Source organism: Hemicordylus capensis, chromosome 6, assembly GCF_027244095.1.
Source record: "Hemicordylus capensis ecotype Gifberg chromosome 6, rHemCap1.1.pri, whole genome shotgun sequence".
Taxonomy (NCBI): domain Eukaryota; kingdom Metazoa; phylum Chordata; class Lepidosauria; order Squamata; family Cordylidae; genus Hemicordylus; species Hemicordylus capensis.
The window spans coordinates 96,536,768-96,559,556 of record NC_069662.1 but is presented as its reverse complement, the minus strand read 5'-3'; the positions used below and the strand labels follow the sequence as shown (position 1 = coordinate 96,559,556).

Genomic DNA, 22,789 nt, shown 5'->3' with positions numbered 1-22,789 from the left:
GAAAGTGACAGCCAGTGTCCTGAGAGTACGTATGCGGGCATCTGGAAGGAAGACCTTTGTCAAGGTCGTATCTAAAACCAGCCCTATGAATTGTATCCTGTGATTGGTTCTAACTGAGATTTTTTGAAATTGATTTGGAAACCTCAAACCTGCAAAGTATCCATGACCATCCCGAGGGTGTCCAGGTCTGGTGCTCGCCAGGATGAGCCAATCCAAATATGGCAGCACCTGCAAGAGTTTCTCCCGCAGGAATGCCACCACCGGGGCCAGACACTGTGTAAAAACCCTCGGCGCTGTCATGAGACTGAACGGCAAGGCTTTGAATTGATAGGGGATCCTCCTGATCTGGAAGAGCAGGAAGCTTCGATGCTGAGGGTGTATCAAGATGTGGTAATAAGCATCTTTTAAGTCTAGAGAGATCATCCACATATATTTTTCCAGGATAGTCATAATGGTCGGTACCGATAGCATCCAAAATCGTTTGTACATCAGGTGCCTGTTCAGGGCCCTGAGGTCTAATATAGGACTCCAACCCCTGTCCGGTTTTGGCACTATAAAGTACTGGGAAGAGAAACCAGGACTCTGGATTGGAGACCTTCTCGATCGCATTCTTTGTCAGGAGAGCAGCAACCTCCTGATCCAACTCCGGAGTGCACGGAGTATTCACGACCCCGGACACAGGAGGTGTACCACAGAACCCGAAGGCATAGTCCAAACGTATGATCATAAGGACCCACTTGTTCGTGGTCACTCTGTCCCAGCTCGCTGAAAATGGGGCCAGGAAAGTCCAGAAGCACTGGGGACTTACATCTAGAATTAACATCTCCACTGCTGGCTCGTTTCCCAGGAAATTCGCCTAGTCAACAGTGGCTTTCCTGCTTGAGGACAGTATTCCTGCCATCACTCGGAAAGTGGCGGGCTTTTGTGCAGCAGCTAGAAGATTGCATCAGTTTTTAATTAATAATAGGGGTGTGCACGGAACCGCCACACTGCGGTCCGGCACTGGGGTGGGGGGTAGCTTTAAGAGCGGCGGGAGGGTTTACTTACCCCTCCCGCCGCTTTCCCGCTCTGAGGCCATAATCTTCAGAGTAATTGGGGCGGCAGGATACCTCCCTGCCGCCCCTTTCCCACTGCTGCTCTGCAAACCTTCCCAGGAGTGCTTTGCACGCACGTTGTGCGCACGCATCACGTCTCTGATGTGCACGCGCACATGCAAAGCACTCCTGGGAAGGTTTGCAGAGCAGCAGCGGGGAAGGGGCGGCAGGGAGGTATCCTGCCGCCCCAGTTACTCTGAAGATTACGGCCGCAGAGTGGGAAAGCGGCGGGAGGGATAAGTAAACCCTCCTGCCGCTCTTAAAGCTACCCACCACCCCCGAACCGAACCACCAAGGTCCGGACCTGTCCGGACCGGTCCAGAGGCCTTTACAATGTTTTTGTTATTTATATTTTTATTTTAATTGTATCCCCCCGCCTTGTTGTGGTGGTCATAGACCGTAATAAACTTTGAACTGAAGTCCGAAAGCACCCCGAGTCATTGTTTCTCTTGGGAAGCGTTCGGGCACTGCTTCTGAAAGGATGGCTTACTAGACTGGAGGCCCGACTTGTATCTCGACTGGAACTTGTTGCCACAAAAAAAAACCACTCGGAAGGAGATTGCGGTTGAGAAGGGGTCTTCTGTGGTTGATAAGGGGAACACCTGGAAGTTTTCTGTGGTTTGGTGGTCAAGGATAAATATGACATCGATCACGCCATGCTCCTCAGCTTCTGAACTTTCTGGAGCGTGTCATCCATCTGCTCTGCAAATAGGCTAGAGCCCTCAAAGGGCAGATCCTCGACCCTAGCACAGGCCTCGTAGTTCAGTCCAGATGAACACAGCCAAGCACGTTGTCTAAGCACCACGGATTTGGCTATCACCTTGGCCGGGCACTCCACCAAGTGCCTAGCTGAGCAGGGTTCCTGTTTGGCCACTTGAATCACCTCGCAGAGGAACGCTTTAGCTGGATCTCTCTTGTCCTGTGGCAGGAGATCCAAGAAAGGATCCACCTTTCCCCACAAAAAGTGGTTATATCGTGCATTATAGGTCTGATAATTGGCCAGTGAAGGGCTGAGGCCGAGTAGAGCCTTCTCCCAAAGAAGTCCAACTTTATGCCCTCTTTGTCACTCAGTGCCGACTGACCGTGATCCCCGGTCCTTTGCAGAGATGCCTCCACAACGATCAACTTAGGGGTTCAGGTGATTCTTTAGAAAGGTTGTGTCATCCTGCAGTTGCAGCCTATAAAAATTCTCTAAGAGCCTATTAGGCTTAGAAAAAGTCGCTGGCTTTTTCCAATGACCCCGCATGACCCCCCAGCAATCCTGAGTTAATGGATAAAGCGGCCGGTACCTTGGTCTCCGAATTGATCAGGCTGAATAACGGGTCCAGTTCCCCTTTCTGCTGTGTACCGAGGCTGACGCCTAGGGCTGAAGCCATGCAGGCCATATACGCAGAGTACTGTTTAAGGTCCTCCCACGGGGAAACCAGCTTTGAACCCAATTGTATGTCGAGCAGGGATGACCCCTGGGAAACACCTTCAGATTCCTGAGAGATGGTATCAGTCTCATATTCTGACTTGGGAGGAGCCATAGAGTCCTGAGCCAAGGGCGTCGAACCCATAGGGGAGCCCATTTTGCTAACTGGATTGCCTGGTACCAAAGTAGGAAGCTCTGCTGGCAGCACCTGAACAGGCACAGCAGTCTGTCATAGCGAGGGAGTCAAAGAGGGCGGTTTGTGATGCTCAGTCTGATCCCAACGGGAGCGTTGCAGTAAGTGGGAACATGCTCTCCCTTCAGAATAAGATGGGGGCTCACACCAGCCTCGCACAGTTCTGGGTGTCCCATATGTGGGGCCTTCTGTGTAATGAGGGACATATCAAGGCTTAACATAGTCCAAATAGTCCGATCGATAGTCCATTTGATATTGACCACACAACCCAGAGTCTCAGCGCCAAGCACCATATGAAGGCTTGACTGCAACCAAGAGAGAATAGCTCCAATGCCCAGTACCAATTCAAATATGCAGGCTCATGACAGTCCCAGGCCTGATCTTGTCTGTAATCGGATGAGCACTCTTCCGAGTCCCAACGGGCACTGCGTTCCCTAAGAGAGATGCGCTCCTGGCGCCTTTGAAGAGGCGAACAACGCCTAGGGAAATAGGCCTCCCGTTCCGATGAAGTGTACCCAGGCTCATCCAACGCCACAGAGTGTTCTCTACTTGAGCAAACCTGAGCAGGAACCAAGTTCAATGAATCCTCCTCCAAAGGTGAGTTTGGCCAAACCGAGACCGAAGACCTTGGTGTAGGGTGATCCGAATCCACTTTAGGTTTCTTGGCCACCAGAGCAGCCAATGCAGGAACCAAAGCGACTGCCTTCTTTTGAGGTATAGGAGGAAGATGTTGACCGGCCGGTAAATCACAAGGCAACTTCGACTTCTTTCTCTTCCTCTTCGGTATTGATTCTGCGGGAATCGAGGAAGACTTCGGTACCACGAGGCATCTTCGACTTCTTTCTCTTCCTCTTCGGTATTGCTTCTGTGGGAATCGAGGAAGACTTCGGTACCACACTTAGGGAGATCTTCTGAGTGCACAGGCTCATTCAAAGCCATTGAAGGAATAGTAGTAGGAAGTGCCGATACAGACATCGAGTCAGGGTTTTCAGCCTCTACAGGAGCAGACACCAAATACTCCGACAGCACCAATGATGCCATTTTAATGGATCACTTCAAAGATAAGGCTTCCAACGAATGGAGAGCCAGATCCCACAGGGCTGTGTGCAGGCGATAAGCCCTATTTTGCAAGCCTGCTTCGTAAACTTCTGACAGTGAAGACAGGTCTTGACAATGTGAGATTCCCCTAGGCACAGAAGACACTTGGTATGAGTATCGGGGGAAGAGAACACATTTTTTGAAGTTTGTCGTGCCCAGCATAAATGCCGAAGGCTGGCCGGCTACCACACTCCGTCTCAGCCAGGATCGGAGGTCCAAAGAAGGGAAAGACCCATAAAAAACTAAAGTGCCAAGGAAAACCCACTACTACGTGAAAGAAATAAAGAATTAAAGAAAGAAAATGAAGAAGCAGGGAGAAAAACAACAAGGGGATAGAGAGATCCTACCCGTTGTTGAGCTGCAGACTCCACAATGTTCACTAAAGCACAGACGACGAAAGACTGAGGGGATGAGGAGTGGCGCAGCTGCATATAGCGGCTGGGGGCGGGGTTCCCACCCAAAGCAGGAGAATTGGGCTTGTTAGGTTCCGACAAGGTCTCTGCGCAGGCGCATAGGCCATTAGTGTAAAAGACATAGACCATGCCGAAGAAACAGTGATTTCTACTCCTGGAGTAAGCCATAAGAAGCCAGAAGGTTAGGCTAATTAGTGTCTTTACTATCGTTTGGTTTGGTGTTGTTAACCTCTCTTCCCCCCTCACTCTGTTTAAATGTAGGCCCTTATCCCTCTGTTCAATTAAACCACCCTTTTCTTTGATAATTGCTGGTCTGTGTCTAGTTTGCCTAATTCTAAAAAAACCCATGGCCAGGCTCAGGGCTGCTCAACTTTGGCCCTCCTGCAGATGTTGGCCTACATTTCCCATAATCCCTGGCTATTGGCCACTGTGGCTGGGGATTATGGGAGTTGTAGTTCAAAACAGCTGGGGGGCTAAGGTTGAGCAGGCCTGGCCTAGCTGCTCAGTGTAGGGATGTGCAATTCGATTCACCCATGAATAGATTTGGGATGAATTGGGGGTGATTCTACCTTGAATAAAATCACCCTGAAAATAAAGAGCCAGATTTGGGGTAGAACAGAATCACCCTCGATTTGACCCGGGTAGACCTGATGCACCAAGTGTGGCGAGCAGGGCTGGTCTACCCACTGATCCTGATTGATAGACCAGCTCTCCTGGTTTTCTGGGGAGAGCTGGTCTACCAATTGGGATCACTGAGTAGACTAATTCACCACTCTGGTCTTAGTGTGTCAGCCTGCCTTGGAGGGCTGGTCTACCCTCCAATCCCAATTGGTAGCTCTCCGCGGAAAGAAGCAACATTTTCAGGCTGTTTTCCCAGCAAAATGTGCCTAAATATGTCTCCTGAATTGATTCAGGTTGAATTGGGGTGATTCGTCAAGGCAACTGGCCAAGCCAGCTGCTTTCGATGAATCAATTCAGTTGGTCTGCTATTCAATTTAAGGTCAAATTAAATCACAGATTTTGTTTTGTGCACATCCCTAGCTCAGTGCATGTGGGTGTAAAGAACGGGGAACTCTAGGGCCAGCCTCCTAACCGGTTTAAAGGCTGTTACAGACCCCTTCTTAAGAAGGATTTCTGGAGTGCACACTGAAATTGACCCAGCTTAAATTGACTGAAATTGACCCTGCTTAAAAGAGAGAATGTGACTTTTAAAACATACAACTCTTACCCCTTGACTTTGCCCCCCCCCCAATACTCTTTAGTCTGTCCTGGGTGATGTGGTTTGTGCCCTCAAGAGCCTACGTGTTAATGATGCTTAACTTGCAGTGGGGGGCCTCCAAAGGTCTTTAGGTCCCGGCTCTAAAATTACCTAGGTGCACCAGTTTAAAACGGTCTTTTAAAAAGTGATTCATAAAAGGATCTTTGCAAAGTCTCATGCAATCTCCAGATCACGAGACAGACATTTTCATACACTTTAAAAGAAGATCATAAAGGAGACGCAATGACACATAAGAGGCCACCTTCTAAGAAATAGTGAACTAATTCAAGCTATGACAAAAGTGAAACTATAAGGAGGAAAAGTATGGGGAAGGCCCAGATAGAATTACATAAAACAAACTAAAGAAGAGGGAAAGGGTGTAGAGAGATATGCTAATTTCAACAGGCTTTCATAAAGATAAAACAGCAGAGAAATGTTTGAAAGAAGTCTTTGGATTAAATAGTAGAAAGAAGAAACACACTTAACTGAGGCATTCATTTGGATATGGTTTAACCTGCGTGTGATCTACACTGCGCTCTCAAACTTTTTAGTCTATTTTCCTTAAGAAAAGTAAGCTTATGACATCACCTAGCAGTGTGTGTGTACATGGGTGCACGCGCCCTCATGTGTTTGTGTGCTCCCCCAATCAACTTTGCAATGCCTGAACCAATATGAACCAAATTGGGTACAGTTGTAGGGACACTTCAGTGGCATAATTTGCAATGATGTCATCCATCCCGATCCAAGATGGTGGACACATGAACGTTTGAGGCAAAAGTGGGCTAATTTGTGGACCGTCTAACTGATTCGAACTTAATTGAGTACACTTGTAGTGAGTGACACATAGGGACACCTCAATGGTGTCGTTTGTGATGATGTCATCCTCCCCAATTCAAGATGGCAAACACAGGAACATTTGAGGTACAAATGGGAACCGATCTGGACCAAATTTGGTACAGTTGTACAGACACATAGGAACACATCAAAAGCATAGTCTGTGAAGATATCATCCACCCTGATTCAAGATGGCAAACTCATGAACGTTTGAGGGACAAGTGGTTACCCTCAAAAGTAGGTATTGTAGAATGATGTAGAAAGTTCTGTGAATAAAAGGGCTTAGAACATCTCAGTACACAGGTGAACAGTTTTAAACTAAACTACACTCAACAACATTCATTTAACTCTGCATTTTATTTAGCACTGAGGGAGACATTTACATTTTTCAGCATAGAGTCTTGCAGAAATTGCATGAATAGGAGAGGAATAATTTTTAAAGCAGTACTTTTAAATTTTAAACACTGCTGATATAATGGTCTTTGCAGGTGCAGGTGGGAAAATGTATAACAGACTGGGGGAGAGTTTTAAATTATTATTATAGAAGATATGCAAGAGTATATATTTGCACAAGATATCAAATACTCTGTATCAACAAGATATCAAATACTCTGTATCAACTAATTTAAGGAAAAATTATTTCAAGATGATGTGAAGGAAGTATTAGATACAAATTAGATTAATATGTATGTATTTAATACAAGATGATAAATGCAGGAGACTCGAGCATGGTCATGCTGGTGATGTCCAAGAACTGTCTTACTTTGGTTTTTAAAAACCCAGTAGTTCTAATGGAGCCTACTTTCTGTTTCTTTTAAGATGGTGAATCAATCTTACATAGGACCTCTTCCCATGTTCTGTGAATATGGTTGGTATCCAACCATCAGCACATGGGTTACAAACCAAACCACAACAACTTCCAGGGTCCTTTAGGACTGCCTCCCCTCCATGTACTGTGAATTTGGTTTGTATCCGGCATAAGCACAAAACCTATGAGGGGGCAGACACATGCATTGTGATCTCATAAGCCTTTTTCCATTCCAAAAGTAGGGGAAAGAGCTACAACTGAGGAATTAAAAGAATGAGATCTCTTCTATAATCCTCTGATCATTATATTGTCGCATGTTAAATTTTTTGTATAATTGATCACAAACAGAGGATTTTGATCAATATGACAAAATGATGACAAAAATAGAAGTTGCTTCTATGTAGAAAATGGAAACAATTTACTGAAGAGTGGTTAAGATGAACTTAAAACATATATTTTTGATTGTGAACCTTACTGATCTGATAAGATTTAAAGAAACGAGAATAAGCAGAAACTTCCAGTGTATAACTGGAATGTGCATGTCTGGAATAGAACATGTCATCAAAATATTTCAGTAAGATTCTCCTTTATAGACAAGTTCTATTTATTTATAGAAATATAATGATGCTTTGTTATTTGCTTTTATCTTTTTGTTAGTTTTGAATGGTGTAACACACATATCTCTGATGTAAATATCGTCTTGTCTTTATCCAATTCAATAAGAAATATTTTTTTAAAAAATAAAAATTCCTGAAACAATATTGGTATGCATCTCTGCTGAGCTTAAGCTATACCGATTTGTGTGCTATAAAGATAAAAGGCTAGTGGCCAGGGTCTCCCCCCACTGAAGAACGGACAAAGCTCAATATGTCTACTACTACCTTCTGATTTCAGAAGATGGGCATCTAGATTTCCTGCAAGCAGCTCCAGTTCTGCAATGCTGAAAGATATTGTATGTTGCTTTCATCCAATTTGAATGTTACTATATGTTGTTTCAAGTAAACCCAATCTATAGATTTACTTGGAAGTCCCACTGTAACCAAGGGGCTTACTCCAAAGTAAATATACACAGAGCTGCAGCTAAGGCTGTCACCAACCTGGCCCAAAATCCACAGTGGAATAAAGACCCTGAAGAGCTCCACATTGCAAGAAGATTTTGCTTGTGCCATCTGTAGTAAACAGCACCACTTTATCACCAAGATGCTGGCGGAACAGATTCTGCAGGTAACGAAGGTAATCAAAATCGCAGGCGAAGTAACTTCCGTATTCATTTTCAACCTAAACAATTTTCAAAATACACACGCACACAATTATATAAGAAAAAGCTGACAATTAGCATGAAACTTTAATATGCAGAAAGAAGTCTAAAAATATGTAGAAAGCTCATGCAAGGGCATTTTAAAATGGAAACATCCTGTCACACTGAAAACCTCTCCTGTATTAGCTCTAAGGATAACCCAAAGAAACAAACAATCCAAGAGAAGAAGAAGAAAGTATTTCCACGATGCAAAGTATCTCTTGCAGAGCTTCCTAGGAATTCTGAAGCAACATTTTTCCAGAGTAACACTGCCTCAGAACCACCAAGGTATGGCAATTACATCAAATTCCCTTTTCTCATAGAGACAACAAGAATGACATTTCCAGAGTTAGAGAGATCTCTATCAAAGAAATTAACATGCTATCTAGAAACAGTACTTCTTAACACAAATTAATGTCTGCCACTCTCTTTATCAGACTTATGCCTTACAAGCAATTTGTGCCATGCAAATGGAACTGGAGATAGAAAAATTCCTTGTACTGCTTAATATTTTTGGATCAAGTCTCAGCATCAGGCATTTCCCTAAAGTTTTCTATTAAGTGATATGATGCTGCCATCCATTTTAACCATTACAATTTTGGCTAGTCGTTGTTGTTGTTGTTGTTGTTGTTGTTGTTATTATTATTATTATTATTATTATTATTATTATTATTATTATTATTATTACATTATCTGGTTTGCAACTATCAGTATTCATTTTGATTTAAACATCGTGTTACCTGCACCATAATAATTGGGCCTCCATTTTGATAAAGATGAGTCTTCATCTTTGGCAGCAAGACCCCCATCCACCTCCCTACAGCTGCCAAGTAATCTGGAAACATAGGGGAAGAGATTGCATATATGATTGTGGTTATTGTATAATTTATTTAAAAATATTTTGCAGGCAGTTAGCATCAAAAATTGTTAAATATATGCAAATATAAATAATCAGGAATGTTAACAGGAAAAAGAGGCTTTAGTTTTTCCTCAGAGAAGATGCTCTAACCCTTGGTCATTTTCATTACTCAACTGTAGCTTTCCCCAGTTCTATAATGATCTTTTTTGAGACAACGCAATCAGAGCAATAGACAGAATCAAGGTATTGCTGCCCAAAAGATTCAGAACTCTTGCCATGACACTTGCTGATTTATTTTCAACCCCTTCCTAATAATACCAAATTTGTCTGCTGCAGTACTGTGAATAAACATAGTCAGTGAAGTTTTCACAGTAACCTCAAGAGTTCTTTCCTGAGTATAGCAATACCAATAGCACTTACATTTATATACCGCTCTATAGCCGGAGCTCTCTAAGCGGTTTACAATGATTTAGCATATTGCCCCCAACATTCTGGGTACTCATTTTACCGACCTCGGAAGGATGGAAGGCTGAGTCAACCTTGAGCCCCTGGTCAGGATCAAACTTGTAACCTTCTGGTTACAGGGCGGCAGTTTTACCACTGCGCCACCAGGGGCTCTATGAGTAGTCACAGTTCAGATCATATCAGCATGAGAGTGAACTTTTCCATCCCAATGTGCATCACTTTGTGCTTACACTGAATCTCATCATCTTCAATTTGTTGCCCATTTACCCAATGTGGAGATTGTTTGGACCTCTTCATAGTCCACTTGGGATTTCACTATTCTGAATAATTTCACTTCATCCACAAAGCTGGCTACCTCACTGTTCATCTCAACTCCATATAACGTGTAATGTTAGATAGGGATCTGTACTGGTCCCAGTACAGATCCTTGAGGGCTTGCACTCCTTCTTTCTATTATGAAAAAACTGCTGCTTATTCCTGATCTTTATTTCTAAAGAAGGCATGGTTCTTTATTTTTAAAATTTTAGTAGATCCAATGTTTTGGCTGTATTAAGGAATGGTTCACAAAATCAAACTATCTGCCTTGCCCCCCACCATAACACAAACAGCCCCAAGTATCTGAATGCATGCGGAAAGCTACAATATTAAATTTCTCCATATGATCCCATACCAAGGTAGTAGTTCATGACTAACAAGGGGTAGAGGGAAGCACAAGGTTCAAGTGTATGAACAGCTATCATCAATATACTTTACTTTCAAGCTCTGCAATTTTAAGTGTAGATATTAGCCACCACACATTTGCTACAGAGCCATTTTGACTTCCTTACCAGAATCAGAAGATCTAAGGACAATAGTTTTTTTTTCTAGTAACCAAGCAGGTAGACCACCCTAGGAAAGAAAAAGGAAACCATATCAAGATATGCATGTCATAAGAAACATGAATAAATCCTCCCTGAGTGTATACACTACAATATATCAAGAAGGGATAGTAGTCAAGACTGACTGGCTGGCATACACTGGAAGGGGTTGGCAACCCAGTAATGTTGGATGTACACAAATGTCACACAAGAGTAAGCCCATTGGAAGTGGGCTTGTTCTTGTGTAACATCATTTGCACAACTTGCATACACACAACGTTACTGGGCGACATACCCTTGTGCAGTATGTCAACCACTAACAGACCAATTCTATGAGCCACTGTATTCACACCGTACACGAGACATAAGAATCTCAGCATTGGTATGAACTCACAAGACAAGCACACTGGTCTGGCACTGTCCCCTAACTTGTGTCCAGCAGAGCTGTGATGCACAACTACCATTAGCACAAAGGAATGAGTCATACTCTTGCACAGGATTTCAGAGAACTATTCACTGGATCCCCAAGCAAGCACAACTCTGTGCTTCGGATTTTTTGGAAGTGGATCTCAGGGGCTTTTCAGTGGCAAGTGTGGCAGAATTGCTTTTAAGGTGCTCAGAATGATGTCTTTTAGGAAGTGCCTGCCAGCAAAATGCCATAAATGGTATTTTGTCCAAAGTCATATCAGCACAACATGAAAACAAAATAGTTCTAGCATCTGAACATGCATAAATAACAGTTATATACAAAGAAATATTTTTTAAAAACTTAAATATAAAAAAGAAACTCCCCTAGATTAATAGAATCTAATATAATATAAAAAGGGAGTTTCTTGGTTGTATTTCTTTGTCATACTTCAGCATGACCAAGAAACAAAACCAAGGCGTATACCATTGCAGCTGATGGGGAAAAGGTGATGGGGGAAAGGAGGCTACTCAGTTCTAGGCAGCTCCCACCAAATGGAAGAGTACTCTATGGAACAATATTTAAAAGCTGAATGTTGTGAGGAATACCCTACCCCAGATATTAGGGCCACCTGGAGAAAAGGTTAAGCAAAGGGCTGTCATTCACTCATTTTGGGGAAAGTAAGGCATCACACTTGAGAAAATAGCTGTGAAGAGGGCAAAGAGAGTTCACCCAGCACTTGGTGGTTCTGCTTCCATCAACAGGACCTGTGAGATGAAAACTGCAAAGCAAGCTGTATTTGGGTGGCGGGGGGGGGGGGGGCAATATAATTTCTAGCTTGTAAAAGCAAGTCAAACTTGAAACAAGGAAAATACTTACCATATCCCATTCTGCACATATATAAGGCCCTGCTCTAAGTATAACCAGCAAGTCAATCTCCTTGGCAAGCTGTAGGAAATACTCAAGATCCCTGTCACCAGTGAAGTTGTAAACCCCCGGTTCAGATTCATGAAAGTTCCATGGCACATACCTGCAAAACCCACATAGCATTAGCTTCTGACATGCTCCAACAGCAATCACACCAGAAATAATTTCAACTAGTGGCCAGAAATTATGGCTGTGAAGCAGAGTGATTGTTTCTGCACATGTGGATATGCTTCCACATAGCGGAGGGAGAGAAGCAGCTATTGTCCTCACACAAGCAGATCACACAAGAAGTTGTGTGAGGAAAAGCAAGTCTTATTGAGAGAATTTCCTTAAGATATAGAAGCCTGTTTTAGCCTGTTAATTGTACACAAATCTTTTTCTTACAGTCACAAAGCTTTTTCTTACAGTCGTGGTTCTGTGGATCCACATTTTGAAAGTCTGAGTTTCTTTCAAAATATTGAAGATCAAAATAGTGGCAGACATCCAGACTAAAGTACTCCTAAGTAATCCTACTGATCAATTTTTGAAGAGTATCGAGTATCTGAGTAACTTAGTCTGGATGTCAGCCACAGACTTTACAACCACTGGCACTCATTGGCGCTATCAGGCAGAGATGGGCTACTAAACAAAATAGTATGTTTAAACCATTCCTCTGAACATCTAGATTAGTTGTCTCTGAAGAAGAATCTCTTGACTCAAAACCAGTGTTCCCTCTAATTTTGTTCATCTCTGTGCAGAATGAGCTTTGTTTTGGGCGGCACTGTGTGCACACGTGCATTCAAAGTGGGGCCTTCCTGATTCAACCTGAGCGGGATCTAAAATCAACTGAGCGGACATTAAAAACATCCTTGTGTGCGTAATCGTATGCACACCTTAGAGGGAACGCTGCTCAAAACTTATTGGGCCTAAATAAACTAATTCCTGTGCCCTTTTGAGGTTTGTTCAACTGAAGAACACAGCAAAACAATCTATGTAACCAAAGTTTTAAAGAAAAATATATATACTAAACTCATATCATCTAGAGATCCTTAGGCAGCATTGTGGCTTGGATTTTGTTGAAGAACGCTAGCTTTGTGACTCAGAGTTGCAGCTGATCACGCCTTATGACAGAAAGTAGGATCTAATACAAACAGATTTTTCAGTATAATATGGACTGGTCTGCATAAAAGGTATAGAAATAAAGTCTCCAGAGAGTCATTTTTCGGTGAATGTATGCACATAAAACTTGTCTTTGGAGTATACCTGGCCTATTACAGCATTATAGATAAAATGTTATTAAATCTGGCACCAAACTTTACTATATTAACATCCTACAGGGAACGTCTCCAGCACATGAAGCTTGTGGGAAAGAATTTCTCAATAGATCGTGCCCTTTGTACTTTTCGGTACAGGATTTATGTGAAGTAACAACAATTTCTCACTTAGGTATTATGTCATTTGGCTCACTCTAGTGGCTCTTGGTTAAAATCACACCTCAGGAGGGGAAAGGCTACGTTTGGCTCAGAAAAACAAAGCTGACAGTGCTTCCATACAACACACTAAAGTTTGTTATGCTATTTGAGAGAGAAAGAGAGGGTGTGAATAGATAGGCAGATAAAGGTAAAGTGTGCCGTAGAGTCAGTGTTGACTCCTGGTGACCACAGAGCCCTGTGGTTATATTTGGTAGGAGGGGTTTACCATTGTCTCCTCCCGCACAGTCTGAGATGATGCCTTTCAGTATCTTCCTATATCGCTGCTGCCCAATATAGGTGTTTCCCATAGTCTGGGAAACATACCAGCAAGGATTCGAACCAGCAACCTCTGGCTTGCTAATCAAGTCATTTCCCCACTGTGCCATTAGGTGGCTAGTAGACAGACAGATAGTGTGTGGTTAATGTATCATGGAAGATAAATTAAAGGTATGTTATTCCAAACTAATATAGACATTGTTGTCCTGAGTACCCCAGATCTTTTCCAGGCCACACCCCCATTTCTTTTTTGTAAAGCAGGTTACTAGTCTTCAAGGCTGGGGGTGGGGAAGCTTCAGTGTGTGGACACTGCCTCGAGAAACCTGGAAGGGCTAAAATTGGAGCTGAATTCCAGAGGCCACATGACAAGGCTTCAGTGCCTTAAATAGCTCTTATAACTCTTGCAGTGAGTAGCAGAAGAAAAGCTATGTAAAACAATCAAGAGTATGCAGAACTTCTTAATTTGCACAGTTTATATGAAGTTGCATAACCATACTTTTCTTTACTTCATTCCAGAATTTTAATTACTCCAGAAAAACCATTTAGATTCCCACCACCACCACCAAAAGCAAAGCATACAGAGTCCTTTTGTTTTTGTTTTTTTGCAAGGCAAATTACGCAAGCTGCCGTTAGTCCATTTTTAGATTCAGAAAAGCATGCCCGATTCCATTCCTCTCAGCTTGCACATGCCACACAACACAAGGAAGATAGCAATGCAGAGTCTATTGCTTCAGGCTACCCTTTCCACAAAGAAAAACAATCCATTCCTCTCAGCTTGCACATGCCACACAACACAAGGAAGATAGCAATGCAGAGTCTATTGCTTCAGGCTACCCTTTCCACAAAGAAAAACAATCTCATTTGATCGAGCCAACTGCTACTACAGTCCTAATTGCACCACGCTTATCTTGCCACACACAATGGCTTTTAGTTTGCCAGTGATTGCAAGACAAACTTGGCTCCAGAAATTTCCTCACCATTTGCAGCTGTAATTTGAAAAAAACCTCAGCTGCTACCTACGTTTGAATTGCATCCAGCCCTGCCATTTTCATCTTCAAGAGACGGTCTTTCCAGTAGTACTGAGGCACACGGGAATAATGAATGCTGCCTGAGATGTAGCGGAATGGTTGGCCATCCTTGAGGAAGCAGTTGCGGGCATAATCAATCCCAAAGGTTCTCTGAGGTGTGCCCTGTGAAGAGACGTTAGATACGCAATCAAAATATCAAATCACACAGACATGATATTTGCTTGGCAAGAGCTAGGGGAGGGAGGTTTGCTTCTCTGTCCCACCACCAGTTCACATTTCCCCATCTCCTGTCTAGGATCCCCCCGCCTCACCCCGTCATTTGTCTCCCACTCTTCCATCAAGAAGTTTTATTCAGGGTAGCATCCATACGATTATCCCCATGTATACAATGCACTAGGGGCATTCCCACTGGATTTTACTTAGACTTTTCTGCAATCCCATATACGAAAACAATTATTCGTAACTTGTAGGATGCGATTTTATTCTCATAAGAGCAGAGGAAGTGAGTATTTAACCAAAAGTCAACATCTAGTGTGCTTTAGGACCAAGCAAGGATTTTGCCCTTGGCCTCAACCCTCTCATTACAATACGTGGGCTCTCTTCTCTGTACAAGCTATCGCAGAGGTCCTTTGTGGAAACAGTCTTACATTGGTTCACCACTTTCTTCATTCACCACTTTCTAGTTGGCACTCATGTGCCAAATGTTACCCATTCCACTTTGTTGGCATTTTATATTATTTGTCAATTTGGACAATTGGTCTTGGAGGAAACCGATTATCTAGACCCATTTCAAACTGGCTTTTGGGCAGGTTATGGGGTGGAGACTGCCGTGGTCGGCCTGGTGGATGATCTCCAATTGGGAATTGACAGAGAAAGTGTGACTCTGTTGGTCCTTTTGGATATCTCGGCAGCTTTCAATACTATCGACCACAGTATCCTTCTGGAACGTCTTGAGAGTGCTGGGGGTGGGATGCACTGTTTTACAGTGGTTCCACTCCTACCTCTCAGACAGATTCCAGATGGTGTCGATTGGAGACTGTTGCGCTTCAAAATCTGAGCTTATATATGGTGTCCCTCAGGGCTACATACTATCTCCAATGCTCTTTAACATCTACATGAAACCGCTGGGAGAGATCATCAGGGGATTTGGTGTGGGGTTTTATCAGTATGCTGATGACACTCAGATCTGCTTCTCCATGTCAGTATCACTGGGAGATGGCATAACCTTCCTAAATGGCTGCCTGGAAGCAGTAATGGGCTGGATGAGGGAGAATAAACTGAGACTAAATCCAGATAAGATGAAGGTACTTATTGTGCAGGGTCAGAACTCCAGAGATGATTTTGATCTACCAGTTCTAGATGAGGTCCCATTTCCCTAACAGGAACAGGTACACAGCCTGGGAGTACTTCTGGATCCGCACCTCTCCCTGGTATCTAAGGTTGAGGTGGTGGCCAGATGTGCTTTTTATCAGCTTCGGTTGATATGCCAGCTAGATCCGTTTCTTGAGATGAACAACCTCAAAACAGTGGTACATATGTTGGTAACCTCCAGACTTGATTTCTGCAATGCGCTCTATGTGTGGCTGCATTTGTACATAGTCCAGAAACTCCAATTGGTACAGAATGCAGTGGCCAGGTTGTTCTCTGGGTCATCTTGGAGAGAACACATCACTCCTTTGCTGATAGAGTTACACTGGCTGCCAATAGGTTTCCAGGCAAAATATAGGTTATAATCTATAAAGCCCTAAACAACTTAGGCCCTGGGTATTTAAGAGAATGTCTTCTTCATTATGAGCCCCACCACCCATTGAGGTTGTCTGGAGAGATCCATCTCCAGTTGCTGCCAGCTTGGCTGGTGGCCATGCAGGGACAGGTCTTCTCAATTGCTGCCCCAAGACTCTGGAATGCACTCCCTACTGAAATACAATCCTCCCCATCTCTGACAATTTTTTAAAAAGCATTTGAAAACCCATCACCCAAGCTTTTTCAGCTTTTTAAATTTTTATCGGTGGTTGTTTTTTAAATTGTTTAAATTGTTTTAAGTTTTTGTGTATGTTTTTAACTTGTTTTATGTTATTGTTAATCGCCAAGAGATGCAAGCTTGGGGCGGTTTACAAATTTGATAAAACAAACAAACAAATAAATAATTGGCCGGGGGGGAGGGGGAGGAAAGTTTGTGCCATCAAGTCCATGTCGACTCCTGGTGACCACAGAGCCATGTGGTTTTCTTGGTAGAATATAGGAGGGGTTTACCATTGCCTTCTCCCATGCAGTATGAGACGATGCCTTTCAGTACCTCCCTATATTGCTGCTGCCCAATCTAGGAGTTTCCCATATATTGGGAAACACACCAGCGGAGATTCGGACCAGTAGTCTTCTGCTTTTGCAGGTTGCTTCCCCACTGCACCATTAGGCGGGAGAATATTGGCCTGAACTGCTTTTGTGCCTCTAAGAGCAGCTTAATGCAAGGAGATCACCAAGTGAAGCTTTCACATGGAGATAACTAGGTCGTGCACTTCTATGACTGCAAAATGCACATTGATGTTAAATGGCCAGCTGAAAGGCTGGTAATCCTAGCCCTAGAAGACTCTACAGAGCACACGAGAAAGCCCTGCTGCCTGACTCAAGACTCAGTTAATGCCTCTGTTCACTAACTCTAGATATATTAACCCAGGTACTTACAAAGCTACTTAAATCAGGAAGAGCAGCATAATCCTGTTAAGTGCAGCAGTCACTATAAACTCCAAGAAGAAAGCAGCCAAGTGGATGACAAAAATAGGCAGGCATCCCACATAATTAGTACATAAGTATTTTAATGGTAGCTAAAAGGCTTAGGAGTTTAGCTTTCTTAATTAACAAAAGTCTCTAAAAGGGAAACCAGAGTCAACATATTCCATTTGCAAGGGAAACAGAAACACTGAATAATATGTCCCCAAAATCAGGAAATTGTTGCTGAAAGCTATATATTTATACACACACACACACACACACACACACACACACCCCCCATGCAGTGGGAAGTTCAGGAAAGACTTCCACAGGAATTTCTTTTTGGAGGCAAAAACAGTGAAAATTAGAATATTGAGTTGACCTATTTCCTCCAAACTAAGTCCCAGCACAGGATTTACTCTCAAATAAGCCTGCATATAATCAGGTTTATCCATTTAGGCTGATACACCAGCTGCAGCCATTTAGAACAATCTAAAACCAGTGGTACATATACTGGTAACCTCCAGACGAGTCTGTGGTTAGAGTGCTGGACTAGCACCGGAGAGACCCGAGTTCAAAGCCCCATTCAGCCATACTTGCTGGGTGACTCTGGGCCAGTCACTTCCCTCTCAGCCTAACCTACTTCACAGGGTTTTTGTGAGGAGAAACTTAAGTATGTTGTACAGTGCTCTGGGCTCCTTGGAGGAAGAGCAGAATATAAATATAAATATTAAATGAATGAATGAATGAATGAATGAATGAAATATTATTAGTCCAGAACTGCAGTTGATACAAAATGTAGCAGCCAGGTTGGTCTCATAGAGACCATATTCCTCCCATTTTAAAAGAATTACACTGGCTGCCCATCCGTTCTGAGCAAAATATAAAAAGTGCTAGTGATTACCTCTGAAGCTCTAAATGGCTTGGGCCCAGGGTATTTAAGACTGCACCTTCTGCTTCAGGATCCCCATCACTTATTGAGATTTTTTTGGTGAGGTCCACCTGCAGCTCCCTCCAACTCATCCGGTCATGGCTCAGGGCTGGGCCTTTTCTATAGCCTCCCCGAGACTTATTTGGTATAAGAGATGGCGTATGAACTTCCCTATCTCTGGTAGCCTTTGAAAGAGTTCTCATATCTCATTTAGCTAAGCAAGCCTTTGACCAGTAATAAGTGGGATTTATTGCTGTTATCGTTTTAAATTTAACCGTTTTAATGTTTGGTTTTTAACTGTGGTTTATTGTTCTATATTTGTAAGCCGCCATGAGACATTTGTGTGTGGCAGTCTAGAAATGTAACAAATGAATATAGGCTTACCGTCTCATCTGTTTTCAAGCTTGTGGGTTGAACATTTTAACAAGGCTGCAAAACGAAATGTACCAGAACGCAGGGAGTATAAGACTTTGGCAACCCGTAAGTTAAAAACTGAAACTGTGCCTTTCAACTAGGGTTGCCATTTCTTACGGCAAACACTCTATCTCCATCTGGGAGAAAGAGATAATTTCAAGTCCTCTATTGTTCCTCCCGCCCATTCCCTTCCCTTTGTAGCATATCTACTCATCACAGCCCATGAGGAAGAGGGAAGAGGACAGAACCTCTGAGGGAATGGGTGAGAGGAGCAATGAATGAACCCCAATTGCCCCCCCACCCCCACAATGGGTTTAACTGGAGATGTAAAGGACAACATCCAGTGTCTATGGTCAGAGGTGGAAACTCTGTTTTCAGCTCTCCTTGCCCTCATACTAAGACTGGGCAAACCAGTTTGACAGCTGAAACTCTAAGGTTTACACAAAACAGCCACTGACAGTAACTCTTGCATTCCATAGGGACAGTCTGAATGATACATTCCTTGCCCACATGATTCGACAGGGGGAACTCAGAAAGCATGGCTAGTCTGAGTTTGGCACATAGCCAGAATTTTTTAGTCGTGTTTGCTAAAAGCCAATACACTGGAAGTTTTTGTCAAACACAGAAAGTTTATTTTTCAACCCAAGTTAGAGGTTGCATCACACAAATAAGATCTATCTACTGAAAATAGATTACTCTAGTTGTTCAAAATTGCTACTTGTAAGATTACTCAGTAGTGTTAGAAAAGAGGTTTGTGTTAACTTTGTAAATTTAGTTTGGATTATTCTTACTTAAGAATAGCTTGGTTTAAAAGGCAGATACTGTATATTTCTTCTCATGTGTTCTCATCTTCCCTCCCTCTGGGTTAGTAGAAAGGTTGAATATTCTACTAAATTCCTTATGTAGCTAGGCAAATTGCTGTCTTATTGCAGGCATTCTCAACCTTTTAAAACAAGTGTATCCCTTATGTTGTAAACTATCAGATCAAACCCCCAGGAGACCACAAATTTAAATGCCACAGTTATGAGACAGGCTACTCCAGTCACTGGCTTATATCCACACTTAGTTACTCATAAGTATTCCCACACTGAAATGAATAGGACAAGTAAACTTGTGCTATTCATTTCAATAAGACTGCTTGCGAATAACTTAATCTGATGTGAGCCAGTGAGTGGAGCAGTCCATCTCATAACTGTGTCATTTAAGAGAGAGAATACACCCATACATTCACACACTATAAATGTTGTTAGGGAGACAAGCTTTTACAATCACTGGCTCACATCCAGATTAATGTCATTAATTTCAGTGGGAGTACCTAGGTTTCTGAAGCCTGGCAGTCAGGATGAGGGGGAAGGGTATGCCGAGTTTCAGCAAGTAGCCAGCCAATCAGGAGCAGAGGAGGAGGGTCTTCACACTCCTTCTGCAGCATTTGGGAAGCCTTGGCTTCAAGCCAGTGATCCTCAGATGGGGAACAAATAGCTCGACTGCAGAATCGGGAGGCAGGAGGGCTCAGAGTACCACCTGGGTGCCCTTCAAATTCCCCCAGGGGTACTAGTTCCCCCTGTTAGGAACCCCTGCCTTATTGAATCATAGTGCTTCTACAAAGGAACACACTGGCTGACATCCTAATGAAGTGCTTATGGAAAGACGATGTCCTAGTACAACGCTACAGGTGAAACTCGGAAAATTAGAATATTGTGCAAAAGTCCATTAATTTCAGTAATGCAAATTAAAAGGTGAAACTGATATGTGAGACAGACGCATTACATGCAAAGCGAGATAAGTCAAGCCTTAATTTGTTATAATTGTGATGATCATGGCGTACAGCTCATGAAAACCCCAAATCCACAATCCCAGAAAATTAGAATATTACACGGAACCAAGAAGACAAGGATTGTAGAATAGAACAATATCGGACCTCTGAAAAGTATAAGCATGCATATGTATTCAGTACTTGGTTTGGGCCCCTTTTGCAGCAATTACTGCCTCAATGCGGCGTGGCATGGATGCTATCAGCCTGTGGCACTGATGAGGTATTATGAAAGACCAGGATGCTTCATTAGCAGCCTTCAGCAATTCTGCATTGTTTGGTCTCATGTCTCTCATCCTTCTCTTGGCAATGCCCCATAGATTCTCTATGGGGTCAGGTCAGGCGAGTTTGCTGGCCAATCAAGCACAGTACACTGTATACTTTTCAGAGGTCCGATATTGTTCTATTCTACAATCCTTGTCTTCTTGGTTCCATGTAATATTCTAATTTTCTGGGATTGTGGATTTGGGGTTTTCATGAGCTGTACGTCATGATCATCACAATTATAACAAATTAAGGCTTGACTTATCTCGCTTTGCATGTAATGCATCTGTCTCATATATCAGTTTCACCTTTTAATTTGCATTACTGAAATTAATGGACTTTTGCACAATATTCTAATTTTCCGAGTTTCACCTGTAAGTCTGGAGCTTGTGTTCCAAACTAGTGTTGCACTGCTGCAAGCATGCTTGTGCCACATCCCATAGTTTTAAGTGGAGCTTTTGCTCAATTGCCCAAATCCCTGGGATTTTTTTTTTTTAGCACAACTCTGTGATCTTCTTATGCTAATGCACCTTTGCTTGTTTTGCAAGTTCATTAATAGGATGTGAGCCACTAGTTCTACGCTTGAGGCAAAATGCTTCTACAAAGGGAAAAAAGTCATTCCCAGCTTCACTTGGGTTGGGTGAGGCTGGTTTAACATATAAGACCAGGTTAAGATGCTTGCTCTTTGCCTTTCAGCAAAAACATTAACCACTGCCTGTAATGTAAACTGTATACATTGCTTAGTTTTCAAAATAAATGCTGAGTTTTTCATGACAAGTATGTACTTGTACTGGAACTGAAATGAAATGAAACAACATGATCAGCAAGAACTTTCAGATTATGAGGCGAGATAATAACAAAACACGCTTGCTATAATCAGTGAACAAACATTTTATTTTAACAAATGCCTGAAGTAATAACATTCTAAATATCAATGACACATTCATTTTGCTACCAAGTGCATATGGTTCCTTCTACATATAGGGAACAAAATCAGGTGAACCAGTCTCATGTGTTGCTTCCCACATGACAGTTTTCAGTCAAGAGAATTACATTATCCCATCTTGTTACCAAGACTAATTTATTCACAGTTCAGGATTCAAAAAGCCATGATCTTCCTGCTCAAGAATAAAATATAAGAATTACCATGAGCTGGAATTTCAACCTCTGTCATAACTCCAACCAATGTAACACTGGATACCATCATATCAAACAGTGGGCATTGACTATAAAGACCAAAGTGGCCCAGCTGTAATATCACAACTTCATACGTTGTGTTCATATGTACAACCCAGCACTTGAATAGAACCAACACAACACTCTTGGTCAGAGGTACTTGTTGCAGTCTGGACCGTAGGCTTCTTTCCCATTCCTCCCAAATGGTTGGTGCCACTTTGCAGTGGGATGACAGCAATGTTTCAAACTCCTATAAACTCAACATTTACATGTGAAAAGCCAAACATATGGTAAAAATCTGGGAGTGACTCAATGTGCCGGTGTCTTTCTGATGAATCAGTGGAATGATTTTACAAAGCACTCCTGTGGCTAAACACAGATTATTATTATTATTATTATTATTTTTAAACCACTTAGGACATACTCAGAAAACATTAGATCAGTGACTTTCACATTTGGGGCGAGTTCCCCTTTGGGGTGTGAGGAGCACAGAGGTGGGGATTATAACATTCTAGAAAGGGCCAAGATACTAAGACAGAGAAATTTTCTTCTCACCAGCCATGACGTGGATAGACTGGTATGCCTTCTGTCAGAGGACCATCGCCGATCCACAATGGGTTTGTATCGGGTGAGTGCACCCTCACAACTCCATTATTCCCATGTGATTTGAGAAGGAAGCACAGAAAGAAGCACTGCTTCTTCCTTAAGATGTTTTGCACTATACAGGTGAAACTTGGAAAATTAGAATATCGTGCAAAAGTCCATTAATTTCAGTAATGCAAATTAAAAGGTGAAACTGATATATGA

The 22,789-nt window shown here is 42.7% G+C and overlaps 1 protein-coding gene across 2 annotated transcripts in view; it reads right to left on the bottom strand.

Annotated features, from left to right (window-relative positions):
- Nucleotides 1–22,789, bottom strand: part of GLB1 (galactosidase beta 1) — a 66,251-nt gene that overhangs the window by 30,502 nt on the left and 12,960 nt on the right. The window contains exons 2-6 of one of the 2 annotated variants that reach the window (XM_053262462.1): nucleotides 14,671–14,840; nucleotides 11,876–12,026; nucleotides 10,561–10,621; nucleotides 9,150–9,244; nucleotides 8,210–8,390 (exon numbers count right to left, since the gene is read on the bottom strand). In XM_053262462.1, the coding sequence (XP_053118437.1) occupies nucleotides 8,210–8,390; nucleotides 9,150–9,244; nucleotides 10,561–10,621; nucleotides 11,876–12,026; nucleotides 14,671–14,840 (658 nt within the window). The remainder of the gene's footprint in view (nucleotides 1–8,209; nucleotides 8,391–9,149; nucleotides 9,245–10,560; nucleotides 10,622–11,875; nucleotides 12,027–14,670; nucleotides 14,841–22,789) is intronic. The other variant, XM_053262463.1, reaches the window with a different exon arrangement.